This window comes from Nycticebus coucang, chromosome 1 (assembly GCF_027406575.1).
Source record: "Nycticebus coucang isolate mNycCou1 chromosome 1, mNycCou1.pri, whole genome shotgun sequence".
Lineage (NCBI taxonomy): Eukaryota > Metazoa > Chordata > Mammalia > Primates > Lorisidae > Nycticebus > Nycticebus coucang.
This window is the reverse complement of record NC_069780.1, coordinates 127,283,661-127,310,085: the sequence shown is the minus strand read 5'-3', so window position 1 is coordinate 127,310,085 and position 26,425 is coordinate 127,283,661. Positions and strand designations below refer to the sequence as shown.

At 39.6% G+C, this 26,425-nt stretch overlaps 1 protein-coding gene across 1 annotated transcript in view; it reads right to left on the bottom strand.

Annotated features, from left to right (window-relative positions):
- Positions 1–26,425, bottom strand: part of ACOT12 (acyl-CoA thioesterase 12) — a 51,124-nt gene that overhangs the window by 24,411 nt on the left and 288 nt on the right. The window contains exons 2-5 of the mRNA XM_053587341.1: positions 17,946–18,015; positions 14,032–14,092; positions 6,278–6,379; positions 2,922–3,057 (exon numbers count right to left, since the gene is read on the bottom strand). Coding sequence (XP_053443316.1) covers positions 2,922–3,057; positions 6,278–6,379; positions 14,032–14,092; positions 17,946–18,015 — 369 coding nt within the window. The remainder of the gene's footprint in view (positions 1–2,921; positions 3,058–6,277; positions 6,380–14,031; positions 14,093–17,945; positions 18,016–26,425) is intronic.

The following is a 26,425-nucleotide window of genomic DNA, read 5'->3' as shown; positions in this document are numbered from 1 at the left end:
ACTCCGCCTCCTTCCATCTTGAGTGTTCTGCCCAGAAGCCCTCTGTGCTGGTGCTTTCCTGTGCCTCTCTGTGCCAGCACCCTCCACTCCTGCTGGCCTCGCCCACCTCACCTCCCAACTTTCTTCCTCCCCAGGCCGGGCTTCTTTGAGCCTGCTGAGGGCTCTTCCTCTGGCTCCCCAAGCAGTACTTGGCACCGGCATCTCTCTGTTCACTCTATACATTGTTTTGAAACTGATGTGTCTGTCACCAGCACTAAACTACAAGCTTCTCAAGATCAAGGCCCTGCATTTTTCATCCTATACCTCTAATGGCAAGCAGTCTGCACATGGCAGCCACTGAATGCATATTTATCAACTGGAACTAAGCGGGTCGGTGTAGCAGCCCCTCCTGACTACAAGATCTTATCCGCAAGCACAGGACACTTTGTCTAACGCCCCACTCAGCATGGGGTCACCACTTCCCAAGTGGCAGCAGCTTGCTCCAGAGCAGTGATTTTCAAACAGTTTTGCCATGAAAACTTTTAAAGATCATTATTTAAATTATTTTGGAAAGAAGTTCAAAGCATAGCAAGTGTATTCTTCTTTTACCCTGTCTTTTGAGCAACATAATTTAAGTGTGCGGTGGAATTTTCAACCAAAGGTTTCTGTGTGCTGTGAAATAGAAAAGGTTAAAAAACACAGCCCTAGAGAGTTCTGGGGTAGAAGGTGAAGAATACTCTGAAGACAGGTGATTCGGGTGAGGGGCGATTTGGAGGGAGGGGAAGAAGTTCGGGTGGATATGCACAGACCTCAGAAAGACTGGTTCTGATTTACCAATCAGACTTCTGGTTGTGTACTAGCTTATTTCTACTTTCTCCTTACAATCCGCACATAATTTCAATGAGGACGGGAGGCTTTTTAAAAAAACATAATTGTGCAGAAAAGAAGGCCAGTGAAACCAGAGTAATGACCAGATATTAATCACCATATTAAATGCTTGACTTTTCCTAATATATTCTAAGACATCTACTTGTTAAACACAGTCAGGATTTGGCCACTGGTGAGTATTTTATCTATTATTTCATTTCTTGCCTGGGATTTTAGGGGTGAAAAGACAGCGGGCGCGCTTGGAGTTGATTGCTATTTTGGGTTTGATTTTTTAATTAATGGTTGTCTAGTCTGCCTTAGGGTCATTCCCGTGGTTCAGCTACTTCCATTAATGGAACAAAATGCATTTAAAATATATTTGGTACTGAGACCAGCTTTACAAAGGGAGACTCACTCTTCTCAACACAGTAATTTGATAATGACAATTTCATTTCCTTAAAAATAACTTGGTAGTGGGTATTGCCCTTTACAAGATCAGCAATGAATAGCAACCTTATAAAACCTCTTTTCCTCCTTAGAGGTCTTCTCTGGGTTATCCTAGGACCTTGATGATGCCATGGGGGGTGGAATAAAGCATCCTCACTTCTGCGACCCTGGCTTCTGCCTTTTCTCTCTCCTTTGTGTGTATTCTTTCTCCTTCTTCACTTTTGACTTTTTTTTTTTTTTTTGAGACACAGTCTTACTGTCGCCCTAGGTAGAGTGCCATGACATCATTATAACTTACTCAGTCTTTTGGGCTCAAGTGATCCTGTTGCCTCAGCCGCCCAAGTATTTGGGACTACAGGGACCTGCCATGGCACACAACTACTTTTTCTATTTTTAGTAGAGATGGGGGTCTCACTCATGGTCACGCTAGTCTTGGACTCCTGAGCTCAAGCAATCCACCCACCTTGGCCTCCCAGAGTGCTAGAATTACAGGTGTTAGCCACCATGCCCAGCTCTTTGACATTCTTATTCTGACCCGTTCTTGACCTCCCCTTTTCTCCCCAATCTCCTCCTGACTTCCTTTGGAGCCAAGGGCACCCCTCCTGCCTCCTGGCAGTGCTGTGCTGTAGTCCCTCTCCCTCCCTCCCCACTGTGCCCATTTTGTGTAAAGAAGGGTCACCTGGAAGCTGGACTGGGGTTGAGGGTGGGGTCAGACTAAAAAGAAAGGCAGGGGAGGATGGTAGGGCCCCCTGCCTTTCTTTCCCTGCCACTCTGGCCCCAGGAGGCCTCAAACAGCCAGGGAATCACTGCCAGAGAACTGAGAAGGGTTGGCTCCTAAAGCACCATGTTACATGGAAGGGGCCAGAAAACAGGAGCAGAATCATTGTCGCGTCCATTCACATCCCAAATGTCATGCTAAAGAAACTTTAGCAAGTTTCTTCCTGGCTGAGAGTTGCAGTTTCCTGCTCTGTTGAGATCATACACAGCCCATATGTCATCGTGGATAAGAAACTGCCCCTTGGTGGCATCTGTAGCTCAAGCAGCTAAGGCGCCAGCCACATACACCGGAGCTGGTGGGTTTGAACCCAGCCCGGGCCTGCCAAACAACAATGATAACTACAACCACAAAATAGCCGGGCATTATGGTGGACGCCTGTAGTCCCAGCTACTTGGGAGACTGAGGCAAGAGAATCACTTAAGCCCAGGAGTTTGAGGTTGCTGTGAACTGTGATGCCACAGCACTCTACCCAGGGTGATAGCTTGAGGCTCTGTCTCAAAAAAAAAAAGAAAGAAAGAAAGAAAGAAAGAAACTGCCCCTTGCCAATGTATAGCATTGTCGTTAATCCTGCCTTCATCAACCACGACTGGGCATACACTTACTAATGGATGACTGTGGCCTGGATGTCCCACCTCTTTGCATGGAGATCTTCCAATGTAAAGAGGTCTTAGGTGTCAGCAGTTCCACTCTCAAGGGCCAGTCCCTCCTCCAACTACAGGATTGTTAAAAAGATACCCAGCATCACCAGGACTGAATTATAATAAACAGTGAAATCAACAGGGCTCTAAGAAGAGTCTCCTTTGCTTGTCACAGACATATAATTAAAGTTTCTTTAAGTGGATTTACTGACCATCGAACTTGCTACTTTCCTTCATTAAATTGTTAAAAGTGTCTTCATGCTGTAACCGAACCTTCCTTCGCTCAGAAGCCAGATTATGTTCCACATGATCTTGTTCAGTCAGAAGTGCGACTGGTTTTAAATGAATCTGGAGAAAGAAAAAAATTTATCTTTCATTGCCTTGTTAAATTATAAAAGTGCAACATGAATTCTGCAAAAAGAAAAAATGTTACATGGTTTTTTGACTCAAGTAAATAAAGCATTTCTGAGTGCTTTTACTAAATATGTTCTGACTAATCCTTTTTTCTTTCTTTCATTTTTTTGTTGAGACAGACTCTCACTCCATCGCCCCAGGCTGGAGTACAGTGGCATGATTGTATGTAGCTTGTTGCAACCTCCTGAGTTCAAGCAATCCTCCTGCCTCAGCCTTCCAAGTAACTGGGACTACAGGCACTTACCACTGTGCCTGACTAATTTTTCTATTTTTGGTAAAGATGGGAGTCTCACTCTTGTCTAGGCTGGTCTTAAACTCCTGAGCTCAAGTGATCCTCCCATCTCAACCTCCCAGAGTACTAGGATTACAGCTATCGTGCCTGGGGCCTAATTTTTTTTCTTAAAATATTTTTTAAACTAAAATAATAAACATAGGCTTAATTATTTCTTCATATACCTCCCAGAGTGCTAGGATTACAGGTGTAAGCTATCATGCCTGGGGCCCAATTTTTTTCTTAAAATATTTTTTAAACTAAAATAATAAAAATAGGCTTAATTATTTCTTCATGTGAGAAAATATGTACTTAATTGTTTTGTCTTAATTTTCCCTATTTTAAAAATTTTCAGCAGAACTACAAAAGAAGAAGTTCTTCAAATTGATGAATGAGGAGACAGACTTTGGCTCCACTGAATTCTTATCAAGAAATGTTTTCTATCTTTTGCAAAATTAAGATATCAAAGGGAAGGAATAAAGATGTCCTAGAGAAAGCGATCTTGTTTTAAGTGATATTCCCAGTTTGGAAATTATTTCACACGGTGAAAACATTATCTAATAAGCAAATTGAAAGGATCAAAGCTTCCGCCATCCTCCAGAAACTTGGAAACACGATACCACAGAACCAGGAGCTCGAGTTCCTCCATAAATGCCTATCTGCTGGGGCAGGGCCTGTGGTTCAAAGGAGTAGGGCACCGGCCCCATATGCTGGAGGTGGTGGGTTCCAGCCCCAGCCAAAAACTGCAAAAAAAAAGAAAAATGCCTATCTGCTGACCCTGCATGTGTTAGGAAGGGTCACAGCGAAGCTGGACTAGGGTATGCCCAAGCTTATTTCCAGGACACTAAAGTCTGCTGTTAACCTTTGACCAAGATAAGGATGAAATTAGCTAATGATTTATAAGATGCTGCTTAAAGTCCCAAACTACCTCAGACTAACTTATCTAATTTGTTTAGGAATGTGTAAATGGATGGCTTGCACCAGTCTAAATCTATATGTGGTCCTGTTTTAGTTGGGTGACCAGTAGGGTATAAAATACCACTGGGTAAACTTGTGCCTTGGTTCTCCTGAGACCACAAAGTCCATCTCATGTAACTGAAGAACCCTGAGAGCTGGCTGTCCCCCAAAGCCCTGAGTCTCTCTGATGCTGGCCAGCTCCTGCTGTCTCTCATCTGCTTCAGCATCAGCTAAAGCCTCACAGGAGCCTACCCCACGGAACCCTGCGAGGCCTTTCAGTGATCTGGTCTGCACAATTACCCAACTGAGTCTAGTTAATCATTGCCGAATTTGTCCTGGAATAAACTCACTTTGAATAGAGATCTAGGTAGTCCTATTGGTTCAGACCAAACCACTAATTTTCCATGGCTTTCTTCATGATGTGCCAGGAATATTGCCAACTGGAAAATAAGGTAGCCTGGGAAAGGTGCTTCACAATTGTGGCAGCACCGTAAAGTATCTGACTTCACACTTTCAGAAACCAGTTCTTCAGTCTCAGCAGAGACGGGACTGCAGTGAAGTACTTGAATTTCATCCCAGACATCCCTAAAGTCAGAATGAGGAGTCTGAGGCAGGAGGGGGAAGGGATGGCCCTCCGTGGGAAGGAATGGGATGGCGAGGGGCACACTTTCTGTCACGTGCTCTCAGATATGGGAACTCTGTGCCCACCCTATATGCTTTCACTCTCAACAGTTTGGAGATCTGGGAAGATTCTAGGTACAATGGAATGATTGGCAAGACCTATCTCAACGTCTTAGGTTTTAGTGAACATGGGATCCCTGGCTGCTTTGTCAGAGCCAGATTCCAAGTTCCTATACTAGTGGTTCCGATTTAGAAGGTTGGAGACATGGCCCAGAAAGCTGCATGTATGTGTAACATGATTAGCTGATAGGAACTTCCATTTGGAACCAGCACCCATGGGCAATATGAGTTTACTTTGCAGGCCTTGCTGAGCGGAGCGCTGGAGAGGAGCCCTAGGGCACACCCGCCGCCCTCACCCCGCCCCGTGGTGGCTGACTCAGTCCCAGCATCTCCGTGCCTGCTGGCCCCAGGGAGGAGTGGCCAGCAAGGGTGGCTCTGCTGCCACTTCTGTCAGGTACTGGGGAACATCGCTTTGTCCCGGCTCTAAATTTGGAGTCCATCTGAGGAAAACTTGCAGAGAGAAGCATTCTTTGCTGATTCAAAGTGGAGCGAGACAAAGCCACTGTGCCCCCCTTTGGAGTGATCCTTGGAGCCAAAGATTCAAATTCTAAATTGAATTATTACATTTTAAAAATGTTTAGACTAAATAAGGACCCTCCCCCAGACACTTTAACACTGAAAAAAAAAAAAAAATTCCAAGAAAGCCAAGAAATAGGGGATCTGGCCAACGGGCCAGGCCTCCACATTGTGTTTAAGGGTGTTTGTACCCGAGATGCTCCGAAGCTTATTTTTAAACTTCAATAACTCAGCAATTTTGACATTGTCCTTCAGGTGAAAAAAAAATGATTTGTCAACACCATGCAACTGCAGGCTGAATTGCTCTTGCATTTTGAAAAGAAATTTTATTTTAACTCAATTTTGAGTTATATCATCACAAAGGAAAAGAACTAAACCAGTAAGCAATATTTTTGAGAAGTTGACATGAACTTAAGATCATTCAAAACACAATGTTTTTGTTTTTTAAATCTTTCACAAACTAGCTACTTTTGCTTTTCTCTAAGCTACTTAATCCTCTGATATCATCACAGAATGATAACTTTTACAATAAATATTGGTACATAGCACATCTCGGGAAAGTATATGTTATGGTGAGAAGAAATGTTCTTTTTTACATAATAATTCTGATGCTGTGGTTAATGTGTCCCTGAATGACATGCTAGAGACCTCTTCACATGTAAAATTTACCTTTCCTTTTCCAACTGGTTTGGCTACAAATGTAGAAAAAGCCACGCTAACAAGCTTCTCAATGCCAGTGAACACGTCCTGTACCATGACTTTGATACTGATCTAAATGAAAAGAAAAATAAATAAACATTCTGCCAAGATAACAGCTTAGACTGTAGGACCCAAATTCAGTTACATGTACATCACCATTATTTCCTTTTGTTCTTGGGGTTTTTTTTTTTGTTTGTTTGTTTTCCAAAAGAGTCTCACTATGTCCCCCTTGGTAGAGTGCCATGGCGTCACAGCTCACAGCAACCTCAAACTCTTGGGCTTAAGCGATTCTCTTGCCTTAGCCTCCCAAGTAGCTGGGACTACAGGTGCCCTCCACAATGGCTGGCTATTTTTTGTTGCAGTTCTCATTGTTGTTTAGCAGGCTTCTTAGCAGGCCTAAGAAGCTCGAACCCACCAGCTTCTGTGTATCTGGCCAGAGCCCTACTTAACTCACTGAGCTACAGGCACCAAGCCTTTCTTTTTGTTCTTAAATGAAACCAATATTTTACTTTGTTTTTAAGCACTATTACTCTTTCAGTGATGTTCTAATGATAAAATTGGACAACTAACTTTGATTATAGAAAATATATATTTACCATGTAAAATTTATGGAATCTGACTACTTAGGGTAAATATTATCAGTAATATCATCACCCAGAGATAATAATTATTAAACTTTGGGTAGGTTTATTCCAGCTTTATATACATACATGTGTGAAATGTGTGTGTATATACATATCTATGTCTGCATAAAATTAGGTGTGCATAAAATGTATTTATAGTTTTATATTCTAAATTTTAAAAATTGGCATTATATGATAAGTACTTTCCATTATTAGTAAATATGCCTTTGATAGCAAGGTATTAAAGACTGCCTTCGATGTGGATAGCCCATCAGAGAGATGTAACTCTCTCATAACTTTTTTTAGCCTTTAATCTCTGAATTTTATAACTATAGTAACATGGACAGAATTGAATTATGTTCTTGCAGTCTTTTTTCCATGATTAATTTTTCAGGGCTAGAAAGAAGGTAGCAGAGGCACTTTATAGTGATATTATGAGTTAGATTTCCCCCTGTGTGAAGTGCTCTGAAGCTTGGGCCTCAGGATTGTACTTTGCAGAAGTGTTGGTAAACTCAGGAACTTGTTTTTAGATTTTGCTAATAAACACTTTCCCACATATCACAGATAAATAATACTATATATTTATTTCTTCCTTCCCTCCCTTTTTATCTCCCTCCCTCTCTCTCTCTCCCTTTTCTTTCTTTCTCTCTTTCCCCTCTCTCCGTTTTTCCCTCCCTCCCTCTCTCCCTTTCTTCCTTCCTTCTTTCTATTTTTTAAGAGACAGAGTCTTACTCTGTTTCCCAGGCTGGAGTGCAGTGGCATGATCATATCTAATTGTATCCTCGAACTCCTGGGCTCAAGGAATCCTCCTGCCTCAACCTCCTGGGTGTAGCTGGGACTACAGGTATGTGCACCATGCCTGGATAATTTTTTTATGTTTTTGTAGAGATGAGGTCCCATTATGTTGCCCAGGCTGGTTTTGAATTCCTGGACTCAAGCAAACCTTCTGCTTTGGTTCCTAAAGCCCTGGAATTACAGGTTTGGGCTATTGAGCCTGGCCAGAATACTATTTTCTAAAGATAATGAAAGTTCGTCAAAGATAATGAATAGCTATATATTCATATCTTCACTATGTACATCATGTACCAAAAAATCAATAATTCATGATTTATTTTAAGTCATTTAACTCATATATGCAAATTAGTATTTTCCTGGTAAATCCTAAATTTTCCATTTTAACTGGTAATTAGCCATATTTAAGCCATCTGTTCCTAACCACCAACAACAGTGTTCCAAACAGTGTTCTACTTTTAGAGAAATAGGTAAATGAAAAATAAAATAAAATATTTCATAGTAAAAACAAAGCAACATTTCTGGGGTTTAAATTCTGAACAGTGTCTTATACTGGAACAGTTAACTTAGTTAAGTTTGATGACAAAGTGTGTTGAAAACTTATGCCAGGGGATTTCATTCTGCCATAAGAGAGTAGGTAAACTGGAATTACATTATATGAAAACAAGTAGAAAACTAGACAAACTATAGAAAACATCTATTTTCACAGAGTAAAATAGGCAACACAGACTGTGATCCTTAAAGAAAAGAAAACAAATGAGAGGAGCACTGTATTTCCCAGGTTCTCAGACTGAAGACAACTCCCAGACGATGGTCACAGAGAGGAAACCAGAGAGATCAAGGCAGCTAAAACTTATGGGGCAGTGCCAGAGAAGGAGCAACAAAAAGAAAAATTTCCAGAAACATGCATATGAGTTTTTGGTTGATACCAATTTGAGCATGCCTAGGGTGAAACCTCAGAAGGCTAGACAAGAATAGCTTCTAAGGAACAAATAATTTCTGGAAAGCTGTTACATGGATAATTCCAAAGCCTTACACATAGCTAGGGATATTTTGACTTCTCCCCTGACAAACTTCACTAAATATACAATACTTTAATGGAGACTACAGAAGATTCCAAATTATAAGAGGGATTAAATTATCCCTAAAATAGACTCTTTTAGATCTTCCATGGAAGAACTCAAAAATCTTGCCAAGAAAAGCCTGACATCCTCTTAAAGAAATACAAGTAAAGCCAGCACTAAAGAATGTAAAATTTACAATGTTCAGAATCCAATAAAAAATTACTAGACACAGGAAAATTGTTAGGTACAAAGTTACATAAATAGAACAACAAATGATAGAAATGATGGGATTAACAAAAAGGATATTAAAATGACAATCAAATATTTGCACCATGAGCTCAAGGAGGTAGGGCAGGAGTCAGCAAACATTTTCTTAAGGGGCAAAGTTAGTGATCTTTAAAGCTTTTTGGATACATGGCCATAGTTTGCTAATGCCTAAACATTATATAAACATAATGAGGAAATAAGTGGAAAATATAAAAAGTACACAAATGGGACTTTCTGAGATGAAAAATATAATATCTGAAATTAAAAAAAATACTAGGTACCAGACAAGATTAAGATCAGGTTAGATATTGCAGAAAGAAATCCATGATGAGGAAGACAACAAAAGAAGGTATAAAAAATGAATCACGGAGAGGAAAGAAGACTGAACAAAACCAACAGAGCATCAGTGTCCTGTGGAACATGAACAAGCAGCCTAAAATTCTAAAATCCAGAAGAAGGGAGAACACAGTGGATGGGAAATAAGTTTGAAGCCATAATAGCTGAAAAAACTCCAAATTTGTTAAAAACTGCAAATACACAGATATGGTAGCTTGAAAAACCCTAATGAAAATAAATGTGAAAAAAGAATCACAAGCCACATCATAAAATATTTGCTGAGAACCGTGATATGAAAGTATTAAAAATAGGCAAAGAAAGAGAAAATATACCAAGAAGAGCAAAAGTCAGAATAACAGCAGACTTCTCAGAGAATTATGCATGACCAAAGGCAATGGAGAGATTATAATACTAACAGGAGGAAATAACACTGTCAAGCTAGAATTCTATACCTCGTGGATGAAGCCCCACGAGATACAGAATTCTACACCTAGCATGAAGGTAGCATGAAGGTGAAGCAGAGATTTTTTACACAAAAGCTAAAAATGCAAAGTTAAAGGACTATCTTCAGACAGAAGGAAAATGACACCAAGGGAAAATCTGGAGATACATAAAAGAATAAAGAACATCAGAAATGGGAAATATGTGGGTACATGGAAATATACATTTATTAATTTTAAATCTCCTTAAAAGATGAATGACTCTCTAAAACATAATAATAATACATCTTGAGGATTATAACATATGTGGAGGTAAAAGGTATGATGATAATAGCACAAAGGCCAGGACATGAGAAGGTAAATATATTACCGTAAGATTATTAAAGTACACTTAAAGGGGTGTAATATTATTTGAAGGTAGATTCAGATAAGTTAAGCATACATATTGTAAATCTAAGAATAAGCACTAGAAGAATAAAACAAAGACATATGTTCAAAACACCACAGCAGAGATAAAATGGATTACTAAAAACTAATCCACTCTAAAAAAAAATGCAAGAAAAGGTAGGGTAAAAATAGCAAAGAACATATGAAATAAATAGAAAAGAAATGCCAGATATAGATTTAAACTCCACTATATAGAAAATTGTGTTAAATGTAAATACTTTAAATACTTGAATTAGAAGGCAGAGATTATTAAACTTGATAAAAAGCAACATCTAAATATATGCTACCTATAAGAAATCCACTTAAGTATACAAATGAGAGGTTAAAAGAAAAAGAATGAAAATAATTATGTATACACTGATCAGAAGAAAGCTAGTATGGCTACATTAATATCAGACAAAGTAGATTTCAAAACAAAAATCAAAGATAAAAAGATCAATTTCATAATAATAAAAGGGTCAAGACATCAAGAAAACTTAATCCTAGATGTGTTTGTATTTAATAACAAAGTTTCAAATGCATGAAGTAAACACTGATAGAACTGAAAGGAAAAATACACATGTTGAGAACTGTACAGCTCATCATACCTTCCAGTGATTGATGTCACAAAAGTCCAGTAAGAATATGGAATAGCTGAACAATGCTATGAACTGAATTAGGCTAATTGACGCGTAGAGAGTACTTCACCCATAGTAAGCAGAATACATGTTCTTTACCAATACATACAGATTATTTACCAAAATAGTCCATAGGCTATATCTGGGGTCATAAAACAAGTCTCAATAAATTTAAAATAATTAAAATCATACAAATTATATTCTCTTTCTACAAAGGAATTAAATTAGAAATCAATAATATAAAGGTGTTGACAATTACCAAAGATTTGGAAATTAAATTAAACATCTAAATAGTCCAAGGATCAAGGAAGAATTTACAAGAATGAAAAAACATACAATTTTTTTAAAAAATAGGTCTTATTGTCACTCAGAGACCAGGCTGGAATCACTTCTCGGCCTTTTGACTAAGATCAAGTGAAGTGCAGAGACCAGGCTGGAGTGCAGTGGCCCAACTGGCCCACTGTAACCTTTAACTCCTGGCCTCAAGCAATCCTCCTGCCTGACTACACATGTGCGCCACCATGCCCAGGTAATGTTTTTATTTTTTGTAGAGATGGGATCTCGCTATGTTTTCCTAGGCTGGGCTGGAACTCCTGGCCTCAAGTGATCCTCTTGCCTGGGACTTCCAAAGTGCTGAAATTACAGGTGTGAGCCACTGTGCCCAGACTAAGAACATATTTTGATGCAGGTAAAGCAATGCTCTGAGGAAAATTTATAGCTTTAAATACTTACATCTGAAAAAAACAAAAGTCTGATCAATTTCCTAAGCCTCTATCCTAAGACACTAGAGAAATAAAGGCAAAGTAAACCCCCCAAAACAAAAGACTGAGAATAACAACGGGCAGAAATGAAAATATCATGCTAACTGAAATAAACTAGACATAAATGATTACATATGCCGTGTGATCCCATTCATACAAAATTAAATTTAAACAAAGATATTGACCTAAAATGGATGAGTAATTATCCAGGGCTGGGGGCTGAAGGAGCTGTTACAAAGGGGCAGGAGGGGACTTGGTGTGGTAATGGGAATGTTGTTCCTCTCTATTGCTCTGTCCTAATAGTAGTGCTCCAACTCTATAGCTTTGTTGAAACTCATCAAAATGAATAAAATGGGAGAGTTTTCATGTTGTAAATTTATCTCATTACAGGTGATTTTAAAATACATACTCTAAGGACTACAAATAAGAAAACTTGTCCTTACATAATGCACTCTTCCCACAAGTGGGCCAGGATTACCTAGTGAGCCATCACATAGCTTCCCGAGGAGGGGAGAGGCAGTTAATACCCTGTTTCCCCAAAAATAAGACAGCCTCCAAAAATAAGACCTACTTACAGGAAAGATAAGACGTCCCCTGAAAATAAGACCTAGTGCATCTTTGGGAGCACACCTTAAAATAAAACACTGTCTTATTTTCGGGGAAACAGGGTAGAAGAGTCGGAGGGGCTGCCACAGAGCAGGTTCCTAAATGCTTTGCATTCAGGGTGAAGGCAGTCATTTATTTCTGCTTGGCAACTGAACAGGATGATCCTAAGGATGTGTCCGGTGTGAAGAAGTAGAAATAAAAATGTCTAGATGGCATCTAGATTTAGGGAACAAAGTAATTTCCAGCAGGTGGTAGGAAGTTAAGGCAAAACCTAGAGGTCCCTGGCAATGATTCACAGAGGATGGGAGAGAATAGAATGGCTCCCCAGTGGCCCCAGCCTGGTGAGCCAGTTGAGGCCAGGATTGACCTTCCTCAGGACCAAAAATCTGTTCTTTTAAACTCACTGAGTTTTTTTCCTCTTAGCTTTTAGTCAACCCCTCCCCCTGTAGAAAATCTAGCCTATCTCAGGGAATAGGAGGAAAATGATAAAAGCAAAGGGACTTTTATCTATGCTTGGATAGTGTGTAAAGCAGAGTGTTTCCCTCAAGAAACAAGCCAAGCTGGGGCTGCTGTGTGGCAAAGCTAAAGAGCCCACAGCTGAGAAAACAGTGCCTTGGGAGCGCCATTCACCAACGTAGCTTGCTGTCCCATGAGTATTTCCTGTGTATTCTTCAAGCATTTGTATTCTGCTTATTGGGATACTGGTATAAAGTGACGAAGTCAGGGCAAAGCCAATACCACAGGCGTGGTTATTGCGCAGACAGTTGTTATAGGTTGAACTGTGCCGCCCTCCCCCATAGGACCTCAGAGTGTGAACTCACTTGGAAACAGGGTTGTTGCAGGTGTAACTAATTAAGATGAAGCCACACTGCAGACAGGCCTCTTCTCCAACACTACTGACATCCTTATAAAAAGGGAAACCAAACACAGACACACACACAGGGAGAAGACACGTGAAGATGATGGCAGAGATCGCATGATGTGGCAGAAGCCAGGAAATACTGACAATTACAGAAAGCCACCAGAAGCTGGAAGGAGGCACAGACCTCACAAGAGCCCAAACCTACCAACATCTTGACCTTGACAAAGGACTTCTAAACCCCAGACTGGGAGACAATAAATTTTCGTTGCTTAAGCTGCCCAGTCTGTGAACTTCGTGGCAGCCCTAGAAAAATGAATCCGAGTTCCTCTGTGTCTTTTGTGCAGATCGAAGGGACTGCCACTGACCACCCTAGAAGTTGCAAAGAAATCCAGCTACTCCTGTGCTGCTGATTTAACCTGGATAGAGACTGCAAAAGCCCCTGAGAATGTTGTCTTCACAACGGTTAAAAAAAAAGAAAACCAAGCAAATGCAGAAGAAAAACCACCAAGACTTATTTTCTTACCAAAGTCCAGTTATTCAACCTTTCTAAACATGGTGCTCGTTTCCACTGGCGTTGAGGAGATGAAGAACAGTAGAATTAGAATAATAGAAGACTCAGAATAATTAAGAAATAAACTCCACATCTTGCAAAGAACCAAGAGAATGCCTTTCTCCCTGGTATATTCACTTTCTCTGTAAAAATAGTGTGTGTCTCACCTTGAGTTTTAGTAGCAGGATTGACTAGGAAATGCTGGCTCCTTATTTACCTGTGAGTTTGACTACAGATCATGGGCATTGTGAAATACAGAATCTCATTAACTCCAGGTATCATTCTAGACTCCTCTGCCCTCTGCATCTAATGAAAAAAGGAGCATCAACAGGCAGGAGCCACGAAAGAGCACTTCTTACCTCCATGCTTGTGCTGAAGGCTCTAGTAACTTTGGCTCTGATGGTTATAACTTGTCCAACTCTAAAGGAAAAAAGAAAGATCTCAGTAATGCTACTACATTTCATTTCAGACTTAAAGATTTCCTGAAGTATATGTGCTATAAAGCAGTTCCATCTCATCATACCGATAATGTTCATGCATGGAAAACCCAGGTTAATAACAATGTAAAAAGACAGTGAATGCCGGTCATTGTAAGCCACGCTTACGACGCTAGGTGACCACCTCTAACCAAACAGGAAAGGGCTTTTGCAACATGATGCCAAGTCTACAACAGATACTTTGTCTAGCAGCTGTTTTCCCCTTGGGAAGTTAAGACAAATAATACCAGCAAATCTCTACAATGGATATTTCTTTTTAAATGATAGTTAATAAATAAGCAAATAAGCAAGCAAGCAAAGTGATCAGCTTCACTAGGTTCACATGGGCTCTCAACGCCGCTAGATCTATTCACTCCCCACTGTTTCTTGAACTTTGATCATGTTACCCAACCAAAACTTCTGTGTTTGGGCCCTTTTGTCACCTTGACTCCCTTCACCTTAGCAGAGAGTTAATCTACCCAATATAAACCCCTCAGTTTTTCTCCCTTAACTTCAAAGTCAAAGTACATTCTCTCTGTTCTTCTCATTCCTGTTTCAGGGGAAAGTAGATCGCTTCAAGACCTAACCTCTTTCTCTTTCTCCCCTTTCTTTCCTCTCCTCTCCTTTTTTTTTTTTTTTTTTTTTGCAGTATTTGGTGGGCGCTGGGTTTGAACCCGCCACCTCCAGCATATGGGCCTGATGCCTTACTCCTTTGAGCCACAGGCGCCGCCCTTTGTCCTTTCCTTTCTTTTCCTTTCCTGTCCTAGAGTCTTCCTCTATCACCCTGTATAGAGTGCCTTGGCATCATAGCTCACAGCAACCCTAAACCCTTGGCCTTGAACAATCCTCTTGCCTCAGCCTGCCAGGTACTTGGGACTACAGGCACCCACCACCGTGCCCAGCTAATTTTTCTATTTTTAATGGAGACAGTTGCCTCACTCTTGCTCAGGCTGACCTTTTGAGCTCCTGAGCTCAAGCAAGCCACCTGCCTTGGCCTCCCAGAGTACTAGGATTACAAGCATGAGCCACGGCACCTGCCCTAATCTCTTTCTTCCCCTGTGCCCTTGGCCCCATCCTTCCATTGTCCTTTCCTCCTCCTATAACATGGGCCCTGCTTGGTCAGCTCTGTCTCCATCTCTGTCCCTTCCCTATCAGCTTGTGAACATGTTCAAGCTTCTTCTTTCTACAGTCTTTTTCCCGAACTATTTAATCTCAAGAATTTTTTTCCCTTCTATATTTCCAAAGTTCCTAAAATATTCATTTATTTTTCTAACTCACACCTTTAATACACGTCTACCGAGTTATGCCTAATCATGATGAACAAGACATGGTTGCTGACTTCAAGGAGACCAGTCTTTATTTGGGATACCAGGATGTAAACAGATAAAGTCCAAAAGATTACAAAAGAAATACTGATGATTCGTTAACAATAAATCCTTGTCATTAATTCAATGAAGAACTGTTTCTCAGTTTGGCCATATTAACAACAGTGACTACTCTTTATTGAATGCTGTGTATACTATACCTAATGCTTTGTAACATAATCTAACATGTCATTTGTTGAGCAATAATCTTGTGATATAGGCATTATCATTCCCATTTCATTCCCTGCAAGAAATGGGCTTAGGTGGTGATAGAGCCAGCAACTGGCAGGGCCAGAGTTCAAACCCTGGTCTTATTTGGTTCTAAGACCTTTGAGAAAATTACCCTACTCAGGCTTCAAGTGAAAAGTAGCAATTAATACTATTTTAATCATAATAGAGAGGCTTGTTCAGGTATATTAAAGATAGTCTTCTAGATGAATCAGTTGGGTTTACCTAAAGAGTGGAATCTACTCCAAAAATATGTTGTCAAAAATATAAACATGCACAAGCTTCCACCTTGAAATGTTATTTTGACAGTACAAGACTGGAAACAATCTTAATGTTCATATCAACAGAGAACCTACTGAATAAACTGGTGCATCTATCCGCACTATGCAGCTATTACAGGGAATGATGAGTGTCATCTACAGTCACGCATAACTTAATGACAGGGATGTGTTCTGATTTCATTATTGTGCAAACATCGTAGAACATGTGTAATACACACCTGGCTGGTACAGCCCACTGCACACCTAAGTTGTACAGTACAGCCTATTGCTCCTAGGCTACAAACCAGTACAGCTTGTGACTGTACTGAATACTGCAGGCAATTGTAACACAAGGGTGAGCCTTTGTGAACATAAAGGTGTTTATGTTAAGTGCCATATATTATGTACCCTTTTATCTTTTCTACCATATGTTTACTGTACCTTTTCTATATTTAGTTATGTTTAGATACATAAACACTTACCGTTGTGCTGCAGTTGCCTGAAGTAGTCAGCACAGTTCCATGCTGTACAGGTTTGCAGCCTAGAAGCAGTAGGCTACGCCCTATAGCCTAGGCATGCAGCAGGCTGTACCATCTAGGTTTGCTTAAGTACATTGACAGGTTCGAACAATGCTGAAATCACCTAATGATGCATTTTCTAAATGTATCTCCACTGTTAAGCAATGCATGACTATACATATGGAAACATTTACAGACAATGCCTGGGGTTTTCTTTAGAATAATCTAGGGGTGTTAGGGAGTTGAGAGGGGTGTTGATAAAACACAAATGACTTTGGGTTGATTATTGTTTGTTTTTTGTTTTTTTGAGACAGGTGTCACTATGTCACCCTCAGTAGAGTGCTGTGGCATCACAGCTCGCAGCAACCTCTAACTTTGGCTTAAGCGATTCTCTTCCCTCAGCCTCCCAGCTAGCTGGGACTACAGATGCCCACCACAAAGCCTGGCTATTTTTTTGTTGCAGTTGCCATTGTTTACTTGGCCCAGGCCAGGTTTGAATCTGTCGACCTGGGTGCATGTGGTCAGTGCTGTAACCACTGTGCTACAGGGCTGAGCCAGGGTTGATTATTGTTGTAGCTGGGTGATGGATCCTTGGGATACATTGTATGATTCTCCCTACTTGTGTGTATGTTTGAAATGTTTGTATTTCTTGAAATTTTTTACAATAAGAGATGATAAAGAGTGTAAGCACTCCCACACATAAATTGTTTTCAGAATTTTTCTATTCAGATGAATTAGTGTTTACTCAAAAATCTAATGATGAAATTAACCATTGTAGAGATATTTATTATCATTAGTTATTCTTCTAGTGGAGGAAGGAGACGTTAATAATTAGCCTAGAGAAAGTCTGCTATGCCTTCCACCACAATGCATCTAACACTGAGAGCTATTTCTAAGTAAATTGAGACCACAAAATTTACTAAAAGTCAGCCATATGATTATATTTCAACTTATTTACATTGTATTAAATGTTATTTATTTTATTAAAAAACTGGATCACCGACTCCAAACAAATAAGCTTAAGTGTGGCAAATATGGAAGTTGGATAATTAAGTTCGTGAGCTCATCCTAGAAAAAGTGTCACATACCTCACTGCTGAATATCACTGTGGTCATCTTTCAGGTACCCCTGTTGGGACGCTATGTCCCAACACCAGCGCCTAGTCCTTAAGTTTGTGAACGTAACTGGGAGACCTCAACTACAACAGCTCTGAGTTCCGACATGGCTTTGAAGGGTAGACTAGGTGCGGGCATAGGTGCATGGCTTCCCAAGGGCAGTATTTTGAAGTTGACCATAGTGAATTCAGCAATGACATAGATAGCACTTTTTCTAGGATGAGTTCACGAACTTAATGGTCTGACCTCGTTCACGGTTCCAAATGAGCCAATGCAGCCAGGACAAAGGAGTGATGGTGCAGTGCCACTTACCTAGCTGTCTCTTCAAACTGTATGTCATCCACAGAGGCTGTAACGCAGGAAACTCCAGCATGTTTTTCAGCTTGAGAAAATAAGTGAGAATATGCTGCATTAGTATTTAATAGTTACGTTTTAATGTTTCAGTGTTAGAAGAAAGGAGTACAATTCAGGTGGGGTTATTTTAGTAATTCATCCTCTCCTTCATGATAGCACTACTGTGCCCACACTTTTTGGTGCATCTGGCTTGATTAAAGTTTCTTGACTCTGTAAGTGGTTTCTCCTGCGTGGCAACTGTGCTCTCTCCTGCGTTTTAATTTACACAATCTTTTATCTAAAATTCAATACCAATACCCAGCTCATCTAGCTGTTTAGATAGAAATTTTAGTAAGTTGGTAGTGACTTTAAATATCTTGTCAGGTGTTACCCTTCTTATCTCTCTTTCTTTCTCCTTCCCTCCCTCCCTTCTTTCTTTCTTTTCTTTTTTCCTTCTTTCTTTCTCTCTCTCTCTCTCTTTTCTTTTCTTTTTTGTTTGTTTTTTTTAGACAGGATCTCACTTTGCCCAGGCTATCCTGCCATGGAGCCATCATAGTTCACTGCAGCTACAAACTCTTGGGCTCAAGTGACCCTCCTGCCTCAGCCTCCCAAATAACTGGGACACAGGTGTGTGCCACTGTGTGTAGCTGATTTTTTTACTTTTCGTAGAGAAGTAGAGGGTGTGTGGGGGGAGTGTCTCCCTCTCATTCGGGCTGGTCTCAAACTTCTGGCCTCAAGCAATCCTCCTGATCATCCTCCCAAAGTGATAGGATTATAGGGGTGAGCCACCATGCCCAGTGCTGCCTTTGTCTTAAAAATGAAGAATCACATCTGTGTCCACTTTCCCACTTAACTAGTAGCAGAATATATTTAAATCATTTAACCCAGTGGTTCTCAGCCTGTGGGTCACAACCCATTTGCGGTAGCAAAATTACAGTTAGGAAGTAGCAACAAAAATAATTTTATGGTTGGGGTCACCACAACATGAGGAAATGTATTAAAGGGTCACAGCATTAGGAAGGTTGAGAACCACTGATTTAACCACTCTACACACTGAGTAATATGGCAACTATGCGATTATATTCCAAATCAAGGAGGATCTTCTTTTAGCATCAGGGAAAGAGAGACAGGCACACAGGAGACATTTAGCCAATATTTATTACTACCAAATTTACTATGGATTAATTATGATAGAGGAAGAAAGTATTGAGTAGCAGGGAGAGAGTTAGGGTGGACCTTGTTTATTTCCAGGTTCTGTGTCTGCTCTTAATTTGACCAGAACTCTTTTTTGATTGTTGGTCTTGCTTTATATCCAAATACCAGAACTTAAACTCTTTGGGAAAGATTTTGACATGTGTTTCTGCCATATTTGATTTTGAGAAGTAGTCAATTGAAACCTAAACAGACTGTATTGACTGTAAGAACTTCTAACCCCATTTTTGTTTTGGAAACTTCACTACTGTTGCTGTATTATGAAAAAGAAAGAGATGGTGAATTATACAGAATTCATATTCCTTATCCATAGTGGATTACCATAATTGCAATATATATTAATTGATAGTCCCAGGTAATGAGAGGTGAGAAAATACTCCAGAAATTTTACACATTCCTTGTTCCTCTCTATGATCTGATTCTTCAGAGAACTGGACATTCTAATTCTACTAGTTGTAAGTAAATGTTCTTCCAAATGTGCTCATAACATGAACTGAGTTATCAGACAACTAAACAGAACTCTGTGTATGAGTGAGGGAGCGGGAAGGATGGGCTTTCTAGTTCTAAAGTTCACTGAAAGGAGGGGAACACAGAAGCACCAGCCTCTAGAAAGGCTCAGGATGGGCTCAACTTCATCCAATGTACCAAACATGTGCTAAGTTCTTGCTGACTTCCAGACACTGAGAGGAATCAGTCCTGTCTTACAAGCAATCAGTGGCACTACAATGGCAGTTAAATGTCCAGCCATAATCTGAGCTCTTTTAGAGCTTTAAATTTTCTAGAGAACTACTGAAATCTTCCTAATATATACTATATAACTTTGACTAGTAAATATTCCTAATAAATATTCCCAATAAACATTCCCAATAAACATTAATTCCAATCACACAACATGAGAGAATGGGATATTGAGGTTATTGAACTATTTGTACTGGTAAAGTGTTATTATGTACACAATATGAGCTATCAATTTTGAATGATTTAAATGATAAGTAAAACACAGTAATCAACACAAGATTAAATTTGTATTGTATATTTTGCGTATCTATCATGTGTATATAGCACTATACTAGATTGCATGAGGGATTAAAAAGAAACAAAATCATCATAATAACAATTACATGTATTAAGCATTTGTTATTGACAGGTACTGAGCTAAGTATATATGCATGTCAATTGCATGAGGTTGGTACTGTTATCCATTCCATTTTATGAATGAGAAATTTTAGGCTTAGAATGGTTAAACACATGGTCCCAAATAGCGATTTGACTATAGAAGTAGCAGGAACTTTCAAGAAAGTACAGAAGACCAACCAGGGAGCACTGCCAGAGAAGGACCTGGCTGAATATGAGTTTCATGGGTTCAATAGGCATGGTTTATACTATGGTTTACATTTAGCTCTCAATGGTCACTATAAAAATAAAAAATGAAATAAAATAAGGAGAGCCCAATATAGGGCCCACAGCTTTTACTTGTATTATGTAACTTTTTCTTTTTTTTCACAAGTGAGTCAGATATGAATTCAATAGGACCAGCTTGTTCTAGTTCTTGATTTTGACTACCCATTATACAGTGTGTTATAAAAATGGAAAACGCAAAAGCTGTTTCTGATTTTCTGGGGAAATGCAGAGAAGCTGAAAAACAATAGTAGACTAGCTAAGTGATTATAAGCAGATATGAAATGATGGCTGGTAAAGATAGTGTGAATTTTCATTCATTCACTCTCCCAGATGGTACTGATTGAGCCCCTGTGCTATGCCACCTCTCCGTGAGGTGCTAGAAATAAAAAAATAGCCTGGCATCTAGTGGAGGAGCTAGAGATGAATTAAATGGATGCATAATGGCAAAACAAGTTAGGTGCTCTGAAGACAACACAGATTTTATGAGAATCAGTAACTGAGAAGCCAGGCATAGGTAGGATGTCCAAGAAGGCTTCTATGTGGAGGGGATGCTTCAGATAAGAGCTCAAAGATGAGCAAGAATAAATAGATGGGGGGAAGGGAGGGAGAACATGCTGAGCAGAGGGAACCGTCACTACAAAAGTCCGGGTGAAGGCCTCTGTGACTGTAGTGAAGACAGCAAGAGGGAGTGTGGGTAGAAAGAAGCTGGAGGGAAGGCTGAGGACAGGCCCATGCATAGGGTCTTGAAGCTCTTGGTTGGCAGTTTTTGTAATTGTTATTTTATTGTTATTAAAGATATTGCTTCACTGTCTTCTGATCTCCACTGTTTCCGATGAGGTCAGTGGTAATTCTAATCATTGTTCTCCTATGTAGAGTATAGATTGTGTTTTTCTTTGGCTATTTTCAAGATATTCTCTTCATCATAGTTTGACTATGATATGCCTAAATGTATTCTTTGTATTAATCTTCCTTAGTGTTCTATGATCTTCTTGGATCTGTAATGTCTTTCACCACATTTAGGAAAATTTCAGTCATTATTTCTTAAACATTGAGTTTTGCCTCCTACTTTGTCTCTTTTTCTTTGGTGCTTTAAGTACATCTATATAAAATCTTTGTATAGTTTGGGTATTTTTCCCACATACCTCTAATATTTTGTTTATTTTTCATATTCACTTTTTGCTGTTCTCAATATTGGATAATTTCTGTTGATCTATTTTTTGCATTTGATGACACTATTCTCAATCATCTTAATTCTGCTTTTAAGCCTATCCAGTGGGTTTTTTATTTCAGATACTGTATTTTTTAGTTACGAATTTTCACTGGTTATTTTTTCATAGTTTATATTTATTTGCTAAAATTTACCACCTTTTTATAGTTTCTATTTTCTCTGCTGAAATTTACTATTTTTTTCATTTCTTTCATATTTCCATTAAATCCTTGAGCATAGTTATAATAACTGTTTTAAAATCCTCAAAGGCAAATTTCAGTATCAGTTTCAAATAGGGATTATTCTCCACTGATTATCTTTTCTCTTAAGAATGGATCATGTTCCCCTGTTTCTTTGTATGTCTAGTAATTTGGAATTGTCTCCTAGCCATTATGAGTGATTCATTGTAGAAACTATTTCTCTGTAAAGTAATCTGTGTTTTTTGTTTTTGTTTTTTTAAGCAGACAATTAACTTGACTAAAGTCACACTATAAAACTCTCTCCCTAGAGGCAGGCTCAGGTCTTTTCAATTATTTTGGTCTTAGCTAGGAGGTTTGGAATCTGTCCTATGTACACATGACTCAAGGTTTGCTGGATATCTGGGCAAAGATTATTGATAGATGTTAGGACTCTGCCTCTCTGACTCTTTCCTTTCTGGAATTTTCCTGTTCACATTACAGTACCTGTGTTTCCCCCCTCAAACCCTGTCCTTTGGCTTTTTCAAACCAACAAGCCTACCAGTTTTCCATCTGAAATATAGCTAGGAGTAGACTGGAGTTTTCCTTCAGGCTTAAAGTCATTAAAAAAAAAATAATAAAAAGTCAGCCAGTACCATTCCCTTCTTCCAAGTGTTAACTTCCAAGTGTTCTAAGCCTACTTTTGTTCACTTTTCAGTTTACTTAAGTTGCTTTTAAAAAATGTTTGTCCATAATTTATGGCTGTTATCTGTGGGAGATTTTTTTTCCTGATAGAAGATACTTTAATGTGCAATCAAGAAGCCTTGTAGCTCTTGATAAAGAAGACCATGGGGAAAATGAACAAAACATGTGATATGATCAGATTAGCACCTCCAAAACTATTTTGGATACAGCATGGAGAGATCAGAGTGAATGGATAAAAATAGTTTGGAAACCACTGCTGAAGTTCACAGGAAAGATGATGGCAGTTTGGACTACATAGTGGCCTTGGAGGCATGGCAAAGTGGTTGAATTTGAATGATTCGTCTAGGTGGTGACCTTGATTGGATGTTGTTCATGGATTGAGTATGTGGAGGGGGAAGCAAGGTAGAGAGAAGTGTCAAGGATGACTCCTAGACTTTTGAATTCCACAATTAGATGTGGCAGTGCCACTCATGAGTGGGCAAACCCTTGAAAAGTTTCACAAATAAAATAGAGAGGAAAATTATCATTTGAGATATTTCAAAATAAGAAATGGACATATGGAGTAGAGAATGACTCATGTGGCTTCAAGCCTTTAGGCTTAAGGAACTGGAAAAATGAGGCTATTTACAGAAATGAGGTTTAATGTCAAAAAGATAGTGAGGATATTTAATCTTTGTTTAAATATTGAGAAGACATTTTGGAATCTAGCAGTGCTTAGGGGTCATGGCAATGCCTTAGAGCCATGACTGGGATCATTATTTATCAAAGCAATGTGGTTATACAGAAGTGTTGGTCTATAAAAACTCTGACTGAGAAAATGTCAGAAAAATCAGTTTTGTATTACTCCAGTTTTGTATTACTCAGTTACATAACGTCCTAGGCTGCTGTGGTGGCTCTTCCCACCATAGGGTGTTTAACACTGGCATTATCTATGTTTCTCAAACCAACTTTACCATAAATATCTCTTTAATATTAGTAATATTAATTTTATTAATTAGTTATTATTACTAATAGTAACATACCTATATCAAGGTACAGAGTAGCCAATTGTCAATTGGATCTCTCTATGGATTACCTGAGTTTCCGAAGATGTCAAACTATAGAAACAATTGAGAATAGCAGGAGGGCACCTCTTCCTCCATTACAGGACAGAGCCACTCAGCAAGGTAACTTTAAAAATCACTCCAGTAGTCTCATAACAAATGCAGTTGCCTTGGAAACAGGCATCGTGATTATTAGCAATGACAGTGGTTTCTATACTTGTTTCTCTTTCCTACATGTGGATTAATTTTACATTCTTGTTTCCATTGTTATGTTATTATAACCAACCTCAAATACTGTTAAAAAAAACTAAGACAGAAACCAAACACATCTATCAACGGAAAACAAATAAATAGATTGGCTTTGAATACACAACTGAATAATTATTGTTATAATACTGCAGGTGGTTAAGACACAGGGGATTAGAAACTCTATTAACACTCATTTAGAAAAGCAGGAAATCACCTAAGCTTTACATTTGCCATCTGTAAAACAAGAGTTCTGGGATACACAATCTTTTAAACCCCCTTCCAGATCTAATATTTTGTCATAATGTATTTTACCTTCAAATGAATACTTGTCAAGTCGATTAAGTGTCTTAGGCAGAGTCTAGCTTCCTTTGGGAAATGAGATTCCAAGTTCTGGACCCATTCATCCATCCACCCACACATTCATATAAACAGAAGCTTTTTATTTAGCACTTACTAGGCTCTGGAGAACGAGCTTTAGCTTATGCACTAATTGGCCGGGCAGAAAATAAGCGAACAGATTAACATACAAAATAATCACAGAATGTGCTAAGTGATATGAAGGAAGTTGGAAAGGGCATTTTGAGAAAAGTGGCAAAGGGTGAAAATGTAAACAGGTGGTCAGGAATGGCTTCTCTGAGGAAATGGCATTTATGCTGAGATGTCATATATGCCAACGGCCTGGGAAAGAGTATAAAAGCCAAACAGGAGCAGGCGCCAGGGTCCCAAGCAGAAGAGAGCTGGGTATGTCCTGGGAAGTATTTGAAGGCTGGTATTGTTGGGGCAGATGACCCAGGAGGGGAGACCGGAACCATGCCTGTGGCCTGCCCCCTGTGCAGTGTTGTCTGGGTGGCATGAGGTTATACTTTTTGTTACTATTAATGTCCAGTTTACCAGGTAACCTCCACTCCCCGATGTCCTAAACTGGCTTTGGACTCATCTCACATTTTATGTTTACCTGGCCAGCCTCTCAGAGAATATGAGTTTCTAACTCTAACTAGCATCTGTAAGGAGTGGTACAGGGTTTTGATTTTATTTAAATATGATGAGAAGCCACTGGGAGGTTCTAAGTTGGGGAGTTGTGTGATGTAATTTCTGTATTTAAAGTTCACTGTGGCCTCTGTGCAAAGAACAGATCCCGGGGAGGTAGGATACAGAAAGGGAAACCAAAAGCAGTTTTGCAGAAACTGGCAAAAGGGATGGCAGGGCTTACTAGAACCAGAGATTGTATTTATCACTGATCTGAAGATGAGAGAAGTAGGCAAAGGGCGTAGGGGATCCACGTCTCAAAAATACTGCCCCATCCAGCCTTTCAGTTAGAAAATCATTTACATCCTACCCTGCAGGGTTGCCATCCCTAGATGTAAGTCCAAGTCAGGGTCCCAGTGCTGTGGGAGAGGGAAAAACTGTTTCCATATTAATACTAAGGTGTCTTTGTCTGCTGGGGGGCGGGGCATAACAGAATACCATAAACTGGGTGGCTTACACAATAGAAATTTCCTTCTTACAATTCTGGAGGCTGGGGAAGCACCTGTGGCTCAAAGAATAGGGTGCTAGCCCTATATGCCAAGGGTGGTGGGTTCAAATCCAGCCCTGGCTAAAAAACTGGAAAAAAAAAAAAACAAAAAAAAACCAATTCTGGAGGCTGGAAGTCCAAGACCAAGGTGCTTGCCAATTTAGGTCCTAGTGAGGGCTCTTTTCCTGGCCTGCAGATGGCAGCCTTCTTGCTGTGTTCTCACGTGGCAGACAGATCAAGCTCTCTGTGTCTTTTCTTACAAGGACAATAGTCCTATGGGGATTCCACCCTTATGACCTCTTTTAACCTGAATTACTTTCTTACTCCACATTCAACCACACTGGGAGTTAGGGCTTCAACACGTGACTTGCAAGAGGGTGCAATTCAGTCTATGGTGATTTCCCCCCAACCCCCATTTTCATTCTTAATTTGCTTTCTCACAAGAATACAGTAGAGTTTTCCAGAGACTACATAAGGGTGTGGTAGCAACAAGTTGAACCCAGAAGCAGATATGGAAGTGAGCAACCTTCTGCTAAACCAGACCTATGATGGAGATTTGCAAACATGTAAACTATTACTGCTCCCCTAAGTACACTTTGGTTACTGTTGAAAGTGCAATTATTTTTAATAAAAATACGTTATGTTAACACGTAATGGATTTCTTTTTTATAAATGAATTAAAATTTTAAATTTTGCATATGTAAATATGAATATAAAAATAACCTACATAAACAAAAAGTCCGTGGGGTCCTCGTTTATTTCACGGGATGGTGTCCCAAGACCAAAAATCTTGAGAGTTCACTGTCATAAGAGCTGTCTCCGTCGTGTTATCACTGTCTCTGAAGCACAGGGACCTGACTCTGTAAACATCCTCCTCACCTTCCTTCTCTCTCCAGGCTCCCGGTCTAAAGGTCCCAGCTCAGCCCCGAACCAGCCCTTAGTCCCCTGCGCCC